Raw genomic sequence first — 13217 nt, 5'->3', positions numbered from 1 at the left:
CTTAAATAGTTTAAAATAATGAACAAATACCATTTATTTGACACTAAAAGAGTCACAAATTACATTTTGACTAATAACAAATTTGCCAACAATCAAATAATAAGAATCCTAATATATATGTGGGTTACAATGGCCCATAATTTACAGTTCATGACTTAAAAATACAATGATTTTAAACTAAGCTGCAGTTTTAAAACCAAAACGATATCATTTTTTAACATATGAAAGACTACATTCCTATTACTAATTAAATAAAATCTCTCTGCATTCCCTCTAATAGATGTTTGACAGAGGTATTAGAGTAATGGATTTTAAAAAGTTATAAGTTGAACAAACCCCAAACCCAATAAAAAAAATAGAAACACAAAATTAATATGTTAAGATACTAAGAATATTTAAAGAACTGGACAAATATTATTCCTGTAACAATTAAAAAGTCACAATTTATATATATCTAAACAAAGTTAAGATACTTAAATGGTTTAAAATAATGAACAAATACCATTTATTTGACACTAAAAGAGTCACAAATTACATTTTGACTAATAACAAAATTGCCAACAATCAAATAATAAGAATCCTAATATATATGTAGGTTACAATGGTCCATAATTTACAGTTCATGATTTAAAATACAATGATTTTAAACTAAGCTGCAGTTTTAAAACCAAAGCAATGTGATTTTATAACATCCAATGATTTTAAAAGACTACTACTTTTAAATGAAAGACTACATTCCTATTACAAATAAAATAAAATATCTCTGCATTTCCTCTAAGAGATGTTTGATAGAGGTTTTGCAGTATTGGATTAAACAAAGTTATACTATACTCCCTTCCTTATCCCTCAAGTAATATGTTAGACAAGCAGCAGGTTTGACAATCTATATACTCGTTAAATCTCATCTCCAAAAATTACTAAAGCTCCTCTTTATTGTATTGCAGTTGTATACACCATAGAGTTTCAGAAGCGGGGCTTGCCTCATGCGCATATCTTGGTCTGGCTACAAGATGATTTGAGGACTCCCACGAATACAGACATAGACAAAATAATTACCGCCGAGATCCCTGATGAGAGCAGCGACCCTGAAGGATATAAATTGGTTGAGCAGTTTATGACCCATGGACCATGTGGCAAAGATAACCCAAATCTATCATGCACTGAGAATGGGATATGCACCAGAGGTTTCCCAAAGCCATACACACGTCAAACAGAGTTCGATGATAAAGGTTTTGTCACCTACCGACGTCGGCATGATTTGAGGAACTACATTACTAAAGGGGGAACAAAGTTAGATAAGCGTTTTGTTGTCCCACATAATCTCGAATTGCTTAAGAAGTACAAGTGTCATATCAATGTGGAGTGGTGTTGCAAAACAGAGGCGATAAAGTATTTATTCAAATACGTGACCAAAGGAGTTGACAAGGCGACCATTGTTGTAGAGAAGACTAAAGGTTCTTCCGGAGGAGATGGTAGCAGCAACCCAAAAAATGAAGACGTAGACGAGATAAGAAAGTATCAAGAATGCCGTTATCTATCAGCATGTGAGGCGATGTGGCGTATCTTTGCCTTCGACATTCATTATAGCAAACCAGCCGTTCAACGCCTAACCTTGCATTTACGGGAGCAACAACCGGTGACGTATAGTGCAGAACAAAGTCTTGACAGTGTAATCGCACGCCCTGGGATTGACAGAACAATGTTCACAGAGTGGATGAAGATGAACGAAACAGACCCTTTCGCACGTACATTAACATATACTCAATTCCCTCAATGGTATGTGTGGAATATAACCGCAAAAACGTGGACAAGAAGAAAGCAAGGTCACACCATCGGGAGGATTGTCAACATCCATCCAACAGTAGGTGAGCTGTACTACATGAGACTTCTTCTAGGCGTCGTCATAGGACCAACAAGTTATGATGACATATTAACTGTCGATGGAATAGTTTACGAAGACTTCAAAGGTGCATGCTTGGCCAGGGGTATGCTTGATGGTGATAAAGAATGGGTAGAAGCATTAGAAAAAACTCATCAGTGGGGTTTCCCATGCCAGCTGCGTAGTCTCTTTGAGACACTCTTGATCTACAGTTTTGTTAGTAGTCCACTGAATTTGTGGAACCACTGTTGGCGATATATGGCGGATGATATTGAGCACACGCAACAGAAGAAACTGAAACTGACGAAACTACACCTCAGGGAGGAGCAGCTAAAGAACTACACATTGCTAGAGATTGAGAAAATCTTGCAGCAACACGACAGAACACTATCAGATTTTCCCGATATGCCAATGCCAGACAATGAGATGATGAAAGAGCTCTGTAATTCATATCTTATGGAAGAGCAAGGTTACGACGAGGACGAACAACAACCAGATCATGATCTTCTATTTGGGACTTTGAATGACAAACAGAGATTGGTCTTCGATGGAGTGATGGACTCCGTTGAGAATGGAGAGGGAAGATTCTTCTTTCTTAATGGACCAGGGGGAACTGGGAAGACGTACGTATACAGAACATTAATAACAAAGTTAAGAGCAATGAAAAAGATTGTATTGCCCGTTGCATCTTCAGGCATTGCAGCTTTGCTTCTCCAAGGAGGCCGCACAGCCCACTCAAGATTCAAGATACCAATAACCCTACATGAACATTCTATGTGTGAAATCAAAAAAGGATCGATGCTTGCTGAGCTGATAAGAAAAACAGATTTGATCATTTGGGATGAGGCACCAATGACTCATCGTTTTGCATTTGAAGCGGTAGACAGATCAATGCGGGATCTTCTAGCGGAAGATGACCCCAAAGCAATGCATAAAATCTTTGGAGGGAAGACGGTATTACTAGGTGGTGATTTCCGTCAAATACTACCCGTTATACCAGGGGCAGTCATCAAGACACAGTCTTAGCAACAATAAACAGATCATATCTGTGGGATTCATGTAAGTCCTATACCCTGACCAAGAATATGCGTCTGAAAGTGGAAGAGATCAAATTTGCTCAGTGGATTCTTCAAGTTGGGGATGGAACAGCGCCAAAAAGAAACAGAGAGAGAGAGAGCTACGAGGAGGTAGACGACATCAAAGTAAATAAAACACTCATTCTACAAAACGAGCACAAACATATTGCACAATTAGCAGATGATGTATACTCGGATTTTGAGTCCTCGTATCTAGACCAAGAGTACATTACAAGGAGGGCCATTCTAACACCAAAGAATGACACTGCTCACGAACTGAATATGTTTCTCCAAAACAAAATCCCAGACGACGCAAAGGAATATTTGAGCTCGGACAGTATTGAGAAGGATGGGGATTCTAACAAGTCAGATGAACTGCTATACCCTGCAGAATTTTTAAACTCACTCAAAATCTCAGGTTTGCCAGATCATTGTTTGAAACTAAAAGTCGGGTCTCCAGTCATGCTTATACGAAATTTGAATCAAAAAGAAGGACTCTACAATGGAACCAGGTTAAGAGTGACATGATTGGGGACCAGAGTCATTGAAGCAGAGATTTTAACTGGTACAGCAGTTCGAAACAAGGTGGTCATCCCAAGGATAATACTATCTCCACCTGATCAGAAGTGGCCATTCAAATTGAAAAGACGACAATTCCCTCTACGTTTGAGCTACGCAATGACTATTAATAAAAGTCAGGATCAAAGTCTGGAACAAGTAGGCTTATATTTGCCAAAACCCGTTTTCAGTCATGGACAGTTGTATGTGGCGCTATCACGAGTAACATCAGAAGGAGGGTTGAAGGTCCTTAACATGGAGGATGAGGCAACAAATACACTTAAAAACATTGTATACAAAGAAGTATTCAACGACGCCAGCACATATAGGTGACAGCAAGGTATTCTCTCAATTTCGAAGTAAGCTATGTTGTCATTGATCTCTGCTTCTTCTTTACTTATTTTTCACTCCAGTGAAACTTGAAATGCGTAGCCCTTCCGCATCTCCGGCCAGAAGATATTACCAAAGAGGACCTCACCAAGGCTGAAGATACGAACTCAAACGAGAGCCCCCACCTAATAACCAAAGACCTTGACACCTGGTATGTATCTTCTCTTCCCTTTTCCTTTTTATGGAGACTCTATTAGTTTGTCTAGGAAGCTATGACGGACATTGAATGCGGAAGACGAGAGTAAGGACATTCGCTTTCAACAACACCCACCAGCAAGAGAGAACAGGCATCCCAAATGAGACAAAGGTATCCTATATAACAATATAATGTACTTAGACTGAAATTCCGTAAATAGAAAATATATTCAGTACTAACGAAACCAATCCCTCTACCAGATAGTCACCTAAACGGAGGTCAAAAACTTCAAGATTGGAGAATAAAGACCATCAAATGTGGGGAATAAAATGCAATAGGAAACTATCCTTCCCATGGGGCAGACCCAACGTATCCTTATGCTCAATTTATTAAGACTACACTTTATATAATCTGTACATATACAAACGTATTGTTTTCCTTCGGGGAATACACAGTACTACATACTTGTCAAATACCACTTAATCTCGAAATGGAGAAAGAGATGAAAATGCAGAGAAATCTGGCCCAGGCCNTCAACGACGCCAGCACATATAGGTGACAGCAAGGTATTCTCTCAATTTCTAAGAAAGCTATGTTGTCATTGATCTCTGCTTCTTCTTTACTTATTTTTCACTCCAGTGAAACTTGAAATGCGTAGCCCTTCCGCATCTCCGGCCAGAAGATATTACCAAAGAGGACCTCACCAAGGCTGAAGATACGAACTCAAACGAGAGCCCCCACCTAATAACCAAAGACCTTGACACCTGGTATGTATCTTCTCTTCCCTTTTCCTTTTTATGGAGACTCTATTAGTTTGTCTAGGAAGCTATGACGGACATTGAATGCGGAAGACGAGAGTAAGGACATTCGCTTTCAACAACACCCACCAGCAAGAGAGAACAGGCATCCCAAATGAGACAAAGGTATCCTATATAACAATATAATGTACTTAGACTGAAATTCCGTAAATAGAAAATATATTCAGTACTAACGAAACCAACCCCTCTACCAGATAGTCACCTAAACGGAGGTCAAAAACTTCAAGATTGGAAAATAAAGACCATCAAATGCGGGGAATAAAATGCAATAGGAAACTATCCTTCCCATGGGGCAGACCCAACGTATCCTTATGCTCAATTTATTAAGACTACACTTTATATAATCTGTACATATACAAACGTATTGTTTTCCTTCGGGGGATACACAGTACTACATACTTGTCAAATACCACTTAATCTCAAAATGGAGAAAGAGATGAAAATGCAGAGAAATCTGGCCCAGGCCCCCCCAGCTGTTTCCCCAAGGTTTTATTATATGATTTCTTTAAAGACAGCAACACTATCAAACTGATGTATCTCTATTCTGTAATACATTAATGTGTAAACCACGACGGAGGTATTTTCCGGCATGTTATAGTGGACGTTGAGAGGTCGGTCTCTCCCCAGATGTAGCGGTTGCGTCCGTGAACTGGGTAAACAAAGTTAGTTGTCTTCAAAACTCGCTAACCAAATAAAATCACCGCATATGTAACAAAATAGCCATATGACATAGAGTACAGCGACATATATCCCAAAAATAATTAAAAACGATTATTAGAAACCAAAATCCATATTAAGTGTAAATCAACTGAGAACAAAGGAACCTATTGGAATATAAAAGACAAACAACAATTGTTTGAAAAAAGTAAAATAGATCGCCACAATCAAATACCCAAAAAACAATAATAATATATCTAACCCACGCAACGCGTGGGATTTTACCTAGTATATTATAGAGTAGAGTACAGAATCATTTCAGAAGCTGACTATTTTTCTAAGAGCAAGTTGCATTCGCTTAGCGACATTGAGTTGACCAGATTTGTTTAATACATTATATAATAACCCTAAGATTTTTATCATTAAAAAAAAAACACATAAGATTTTAAAGGTAACGTTAAAGAAAATAAAAACGTCTATTTCATTTCATTTAAACCTTCTTTATAAAGTAATTTTTAGGTATTTTCTCAATTCGATTTTTTTGTCTTTTTACTTTTAAAGTTAACGAAAAGGTTATATAAACATTTAGGATAACATTTATATAACTCATAAAATTAACAAAAAAAAAATGGTAAAGAGAGATTACCTAATAAAATCACTCTAATCTAGTCAGCCAATGAAATAAAAAAAGTCTATCCAAAAGGAAAACTATGTAAAGAGACAGCCAGGTAATAAAACGAGAAAAGAACAGACGAATATAAACAAGACACGTGTGATACGACAGCATCACCAGTAGTTGCAACATGTAATAATTTAAGAAAGAAACCACGTGGCTTTTGGGCTTATAAATAAAAAAAACAGCCTTTCAGATCTCAAACTCACACCACTCCATCCATATTTACTATTGCTCTGTACTTTTTGTCTTTTTGATTCCTTATTAGAGAAGAGAAAGGCGCAAAGGGTAAAATCGGAAATAAAATTATGGCCGACGGTAGTACTACTAGCTCCTCGGAGTCAACCAACGTGTGCGGCGGTGTCGTGAGAAGAGAGATTATGCTGTTCGGCGTCAGGGTTGTGCTTGATCCGATGAGAAAGTGCGTGAGTTTGAACAACTTGTCTGAGTATGAGCAGACGGATGAGTCTCCAAAGATCGACGGCGAGGATAGAGAAGGACAAGATAAGAACAAAACCCTCGCCGGTTACGCCTCCGCTGATGAAGCTGTTCCGATGTCTTCTTCCAACGCCAAAAGCGAGAGGAAACGAGGTACTCTTGAGCTTCGATAAAGTTGATCACTTTGACACCTTTTTTCAATTTTAATAGTTTTATTCTGCTTGTGGCTTATTATGTGATTATGGGGTTTGTTTTCTTTTGGTGAAAGATGCTAAAGTTATTGTCTTTCTGATCTTTAAGGAGTACCATGGACTGAGGAAGAACACAAGTTGTTCTTGGTTGGGTTGCAGAGAGTAGGGAAAGGTGATTGGAAAGGAATCTCAAAAAACTTTGTCAAGAGCAGAACCTCTACTCAAGTAGCTAGTCATGCTCAGAAGTACTTCCTCCGCCGTAGCAATATCAACCGTCGCAGGCGAAGATCTAGCCTTTTTGACATGACTACTGACACGGTGATTCTCTATTCCTCTTGTTACTCTAAGCTAAGTTGTTAGATATTAGCTGAAAAATACTAGTACATTAGCAGCCTGGAAATAGAGAACCTTTGGTGATTGTTTTGTTAGTGAAAACTTTTAAGTATAACCAATTGGTCTTTGTTATTTAGGTTATGCCTATGGAAGATGATCAAGTGGTTATGCAGGAGAACACATCACAATCATCTTCTGTTATACCAGAAATCAACAACTTCTCTATACATCCAGTTATCAACAACTTCTCTGGTGGTAATAATAATGCATCAGGGAACCAACCATACGGACAGTTTGGTTCCTCGAATCTCATTGATTTGGTTCCATCAACTTTTCAAGCAAGGCCTGCACCGCTCTCTCTCAACCTCTCACTAGCTTCATCTAATCTGAACGAGCCATCTTCTTCAATGCATTCAGCTTTCAACACGATTGGAGTCGCTTAGAGCATATCCGAAAAGGTCTGCAAAAACACCAACCTGTTTGTTTCTTTGTTGTACAGATAGGTCTTGACTTTGTTATAAAAGATTCGGCAAATTTATGTATTTGGCTACAAAAATCTGTGGGGGAAAAGAATGAAATAATAAACAGAGCTTGGAGATAGGACTTTAAGTGTGTGTTTTTTAGGGTTCATGATCATCCTTTTTTTTTTTTTCCTTCCATGTGTGGAAGTTGTTGTAATACTCTCCAAGTTCATTCGTGTGGATCTATCAAAACTTTATATATATATATATATCATATTAACGTTATGTTTTCATTCATGATATCAACCATAAACACAGTTGTACTTTGCTTCTCATGTGGCTATCTCAATCATGTATGATTATTTATGGGGTTTTTATAATAATATCTGATTTCCTAGGATAAGATATTGTAAGTGTTTGTAGAATAATAATAATAATGTCATTATCTTTAATGATGCCAATAATGTCACATTTTATTGGTCACTTCCATTATAGTGGAGCTTTTTCTTTTCCAATCAAAATCCAGATTCTCTTTTTATACTTATATATTATTGTGGGATGATTAAGTACGGTTAAATTCGGGTTTTACCATTAGCTTCTAACTCAAAACCTATGTTGCATGGAAACTCTTTTTGAGGTGCGTTTCCTGTTTCCAAAACGTTTCGGAAACGGAAACTCGTGGAAACTCGGAAACAAGTTACAGAAACACGATTTCTAAAAATCTCTGTTTGGAAACACGATGGAAACTCCGTTTCCATTTTGGAAACTCGACAGAAACTCGTTTTTATAATTTCAAAATTTAATAAATAAATAAACTGAAAATATAAGAATTCATGATACATATAATGATAAAAAATATAATATAATTAGTAGCTTAAAAGTTAAAATCCCTAAATATATTGCAATGATGGTCAAAAAAATTGATTTTGAACGTTTATTTTTTTTACAGTTTTACTTTTAATTAAACTATTTAATATTTATGTTTTGAATTTGTGTTGTTTCAGATTTTTTTAATATAGTTTTTATGTTTGAGGATTCATTATATCTATATATATATATAGCTATACATATATCTACGTTTCCTACACGTTTTCATTATTTAATTTTTGAAAAAACCCGTTTCCCGTTTCCGAAACGTTTCGTTTCCGTGTATCCGTTTCCATTTCCATGCAACCTTGCTCAAAACCAATTGACAACGAATGAAGAGACCCAAACTCTTTATATATTATTCAAGTTTCTTCACATCTATCTGATGTAGGATCTTTTCTCTCTTGTATTACTTTTATATATGTGATCATCTTTATTTTGTCTAGGATTTAGTACATAGTTTTGTATAAATAGAAGACTTACTATTTATAAAAGTAATATAAAACATATATAAAAGTAAATACAAGATTTAGTAATATCTAGAAAATAGGAAAATATCCCGAATAGGTATACATTTACCTGTTTCGTAAGCAATAATCTTCCAATCAAAAGAACATGATCCCCATTCATTAATCAACCCAGCACACAACATTCACATATATGGCATGTCCTCTGTTTCCGTCGTGTATGGTTGTATTTACTTTCAGCGTCAACGACAAAGTTCTCCTCACGTCTAAGCGGGAAAAATTACAAGAATCATATTACATAGTTTATTTTTTGGTACATCTCTTTGCCTTGACATTATCTCTTAATTTGCCTTGACATTATTTCTAAATTTGCCAATTTTAGATCTGAGATTATCCTTTATTTTTGGGTACTTTCTCTCCTCAAAATTCCAGTTTAATCTAGTCTGTATTAGACTCACCAAACCCAGAAATAGGAACACAAATCACAAAAGATAAGAGAGAGAGAGATTATGATCTCTGTTTTTATTTGATTGTTAAACCAATTTGATTTCATATGTTTATACAATTGCTCTGTTTTTTCCTGTTCTTGTTTCTTCTTTTACAAGGCACCATGTCTAAACGTTCTTTTAAGAAGTTCGTGGAACAAGAACTCGGATCTCTTCCTCTTTTCGTCATCTACACTGTTCTTGAATGGAGCCTCATCGTTATCCTCTTCATCGATGGCCTTATCGCCTTTTTCTCAAACCAATTCGCCAAATTCTTCGAACTCAACATTCCTTGTCTTCTCTGCACCAGGATCGACCACATTCTCATCCCTAGAGACCCTATATCATATTACAACGAGTCAATCTGCGAATCTCACAAGAAGAAAGTCTCTTCTCTTGCTTATTGCCATGTCCATAAGAAGCTCTCTGAGATTAAACATATGTGTGAAGGATGTCTTCTCTCTTTCGCCACCGAGAAAGACTCTGACTGTGATACTTACAAGTCTCTCATTGGAATCTTACACAAAGATCTCGAGCTTCTCATTGACGATGAACGTGAACTTCCCTTGGCGTTCAAGAAAGATGACAATTTTGTTCAGACAACAAAAAATCTTGTGGATTACAAGATTAACAACAACAACCTTAAAAGTGATAGCTTGAAGGAACATTGTTCGTGTTGTGGAGAATTATTAAAATTGAAATCTGAGAAGTTGCCGAAGAACAACTCTTTCCTGGCTCCTGCTCCTTCACCTAGGGTTTCGTACAGTAAACAGTCTGAAAACGAACCTGAGTTTAAGGATATTGATATGGACAGAACACCGAGTTTTGTAAGAGGAGGTAACAAGTTTTTTGGGGTCCCTCTGTCTGATTCGGCGCAAAACAGTCCACGATGGTCCGTTCGGTCTCTTAAGAAACCCCTTTTGGATAAGCCAGAGAATGCTTCTTCGGACGCGGCAGATCAAAACGGTGAATCCATCCTTCATCAGCTCAAGAAAGAGGTTCGCTTGGACAAGAAGTCACTCATTGATTTGTATATGGAGTTAGATGAAGAGAGAAGTGCTTCAGCTGTTGCAGCCAACGAAGCGATGGCTATGATCACGAGGCTTCAAGCTGAGAAAGCCGCTGTTCAGATGGAGGCTTTGCAGTACCAAAGAATGATGGATGAACAAGCAGAGTATGACCAAGAAGCTTTGCAGTCTATGAGTAGTGAATTGGCGAAGAGGGAGGACGAAATGAAGGAGCTTGAAGCTGAGTTTGAGGCTTACAGAGAGAAATATGGATGTTTGTCAGATGAAGACGATGCACGAGAAGAGTTTCTTGAACAAAACGGCGATGCTAGTGCAGATACAACTAAACCAGTCTCGGATTGGGTGGTCTGTTCTTCAAATCAGGAGGAGAATGGCCAAAGCATCGATCAAAATGAGTCTACAAAATCACAAATGAAAGTGTCAGAGGAGTCTACCACAGAAAATGATGTCTCTGAACATGAACAAAGAGGTATGATTTTTTACTATGAGGTTTGATCACTCTGTGTTGTTTAAATCTGATCCCAAAAAAAAAACCCTTTCTTATCTTGTGTTGTTGTGATGAAATTGGTCAGGGAATGAAAGCAAAGAAGGGATTGTAAAAGAGCTTTCAGACATCACAGAGAGGCTAAGTGCTCTTCAATCAAATGGTGATTTGTTGAAACATATTGCTAATGTTTTGGATGTTAGTGAAGGAGAAGCAATTCTATTGCAGATATCTCAAAATTTGCACATGCTTCGTAGTTTTGTTGCTATGCCTTCAGAATCCATGGACTTGTAATACTCATCTTTTATTGTTTCTTAGAGAACAAGCAATCACCCACGCCTTGTCTTAACTCTAAAACATTTGTTTGATTCTTTCTCAATAAAAGTTTCAGTTTGCTCCATAAACCCAACCTTTTTATGTGGATCATACATGATTTGTTTCAAACGCAATTTTTTCCGTCCGTATATGTAGATGTGAATTTTTCCTTTAACATATTGCATTATGCTAACCATTTTGAATTTTATTGTCTTAAACATATTGCTAATTTCAATAAGGAGAAGCAATGAATTTAGATTTAATTTTGTATAAATGTTAGAATCAAGGAGTAAGGGTTTAATTTGTACCTAACTTGTTTCAGCCAATATCATAGCTCTAGCCACTGGTCTCAGTGAGTTGGGATTAATTTTGAACCTAACTTATTTAGCCTAGCCATATATGCTTTGCCTTATTATAGAAGCCATAAAAGAATTGCATACATTTGAACCCAACATTCATAAAAATTCAATCTTTCATGTGTTTCCCTTTAACCCATCTTATTCTTATCCATTCAAGCTATAGGGTCGATCCAAAAACACCCAATTTCCAACGCTATATATAACCCCTTACAAGACTTCTGTGTTGCTGATCTCGAAGCTTCCCCAACCAACAGTGGCTACCCCTGCAAGTCACAAGTCACCTCTGAAGACTTCTTTTTTTTATAGAAGCACCTATATACTTAAAACAATAATTTTAATAATATCGTGTTTGAGTTGCGTATTTTTATCATAATAATTTGTTTTAATTACTTCACTAACATATTAGCAATGAATCGCGGTTTCTATAACATAGTATTTATTTAACATTTTCAAATTTCAATTCCTCAACGGAGTTAAATAATTTGAATTTTGATAACCAATAGTTTTAAAATTTTGAATTTCTTGGTATATAAAAACGAAGTTATGATTCATAATATTGATAATCATTACGGGTGAAAAAAATATATTTCTATACTTATATGAATTATTAATCGAGCTTATTTATAAAACAAGACAAAAGGTTTTAAACCAACAGGTCCAACACAAAAGGTTGATGTAACTGAAATTACAACAAAACTGACATTTTGACAAACACATCCTCTTAGGTTTGTTTAGGAAAAATAAAAGCCATATATCATATGTGTTTTGACTTTTGATCTACAATACTATAAGGTTTTGCACATGACCACGATCATGATCTTCACTTTGCAAAAAATGGTCTTGATCGTTATTGTTGATAGATCACTCTCTCGGAGTGCACATGTCCCCATCCCCTACTTCAACTATCTCCTTGGGATAAATCTGTAGAATAACATAAGTCTATGAAATTCTTTTTACAAAGTTAAGATATCCTCAACTCAACGATCTATATATTCTATAAAAAAAAAAAAGAATTAAACCTGGTGGCCTTTGTCTTCGTTATGACCGAGCGTACGGACTTTGAGCTCCCCTCTGCTCGTCGTGAACTCGTCTAGAATCTCAGCATCGCACTCTTGGACGCCTCTCGTCGAGTTAGTGGACTTTTAAACAAGGTTATAAGTACTCGTCAGCACTAATTCGCCATATTAATTAATTTCAATATTTTGACAATACTCTAGATACCTTAAGGGACAAGAATGTAAATATTACATAGACATTACTGACATACCCTGAAAGACAGTTCAAGCGGGTTTCTAGGAGTTCCAGGGATCTCTTCATACTCTGCGGCATCGAGTTCTCGGAGATGGGCTGGTTTAAAGAGTTTGGGGAGAAGGTACTGTCTGATTGCTATCAAGAGGAAGAAAAGAACCGGAAACATGATTCCGGCCACAGGAATCCACGTCACTCCGTAGCACAGCCCAAAGTAGAATATCTGAAACAGTGTGAATGCAGCCATTGACTTGTACGGTACTTTCTCCACGAACGACGCATGCGCTCCCTCCAAGACCCTAACAACAATAATCACATGATTAGTCTTTTGAAGGAAATATGAAAAAAAAAAAA

At 36.7% G+C, this 13217-nt stretch overlaps 4 protein-coding genes across 6 annotated transcripts in view; 3 read left to right on the top strand and 1 right to left on the bottom strand.

The window, feature by feature from the left end:
• LOC104715846 overlaps positions 1-2905 on the top strand; it is a 4860-nt gene extending 1955 nt beyond the window's left edge. Inside the window, exon 2 of the mRNA XM_010433219.1 lies at positions 945-2905. Coding sequence (XP_010431521.1) covers positions 945-2905 — 1961 coding nt within the window. The remainder of the gene's footprint in view (positions 1-944) is intronic.
• On the top strand, positions 6383-7910 carry LOC104713122 (transcription factor MYB1R1). The gene is made up of 3 exons (XM_010430174.2): positions 6383-6778; positions 6926-7134; positions 7287-7910. Exons 1-3 carry the CDS (start codon positions 6496-6498, stop codon positions 7590-7592), a joined length of 798 nt encoding a protein of 265 aa, XP_010428476.1. The 5' UTR covers positions 6383-6495; the 3' UTR covers positions 7593-7910.
• LOC104713121 (probable myosin-binding protein 6) lies at positions 9301-11270 on the top strand. The gene is made up of 2 exons (XM_010430173.1): positions 9301-10926; positions 11030-11270. Exons 1-2 carry the CDS (start codon positions 9498-9500, stop codon positions 11233-11235), a joined length of 1635 nt encoding a protein of 544 aa, XP_010428475.1. The 5' UTR covers positions 9301-9497; the 3' UTR covers positions 11236-11270.
• Positions 12216-13217, bottom strand: part of LOC104713120 (putative boron transporter 5) — a 4578-nt gene continuing 3576 nt past the window's right edge. For all 3 annotated transcript variants that reach the window (XM_010430172.2, XM_019230341.1, XM_019230340.1), the window contains exons 12-14: positions 12883-13162; positions 12635-12754; positions 12216-12536 (exon numbers count right to left, since the gene is read on the bottom strand). In XM_010430172.2, coding sequence (XP_010428474.1) covers positions 12477-12536; positions 12635-12754; positions 12883-13162 — 460 coding nt within the window. In that variant the 3' untranslated portion in view covers positions 12216-12476. The remainder of the gene's footprint in view (positions 12537-12634; positions 12755-12882; positions 13163-13217) is intronic.

This window comes from Camelina sativa, chromosome 9 (genome assembly GCF_000633955.1).
Source record: "Camelina sativa cultivar DH55 chromosome 9, Cs, whole genome shotgun sequence".
NCBI lineage: Eukaryota > Viridiplantae > Streptophyta > Magnoliopsida > Brassicales > Brassicaceae > Camelina > Camelina sativa.
Note: the sequence above shows the minus strand (reverse complement) of the source record. Positions and strands in the feature narration are given on the sequence as shown.

What these genes read in the sequence shown, in the direction of transcription:
- LOC104713121 (XM_010430173.1), top strand. Translation starts at nt 9,498, where the DNA reads ATGTTTATACAATTGCTCTGTTTTTTCCTGTTCTTGTTTCTTCTTTTA. An exon ending in CTCTGAACATGAACAAAGAG is followed by an intron (nt 10,927 to 11,029) that starts GTATGATTTTTT and finishes GAAATTGGTCAG; the next exon opens with GGAATGAAAGCAAAGAAGGG.
- LOC104713122 (XM_010430174.2), top strand. Translation starts at nt 6,496, where the DNA reads ATGGCCGACGGTAGTACTACTAGCTCCTCGGAGTCAACCAACGTGTGC. An exon ending in CAAAAGCGAGAGGAAACGAG is followed by an intron (nt 6,779 to 6,925) that starts GTACTCTTGAGC and finishes CTGATCTTTAAG; the next exon opens with GAGTACCATGGACTGAGGAA. An exon ending in TTGACATGACTACTGACACG is followed by an intron (nt 7,135 to 7,286) that starts GTGATTCTCTAT and finishes TTTGTTATTTAG; the next exon opens with GTTATGCCTATGGAAGATGA.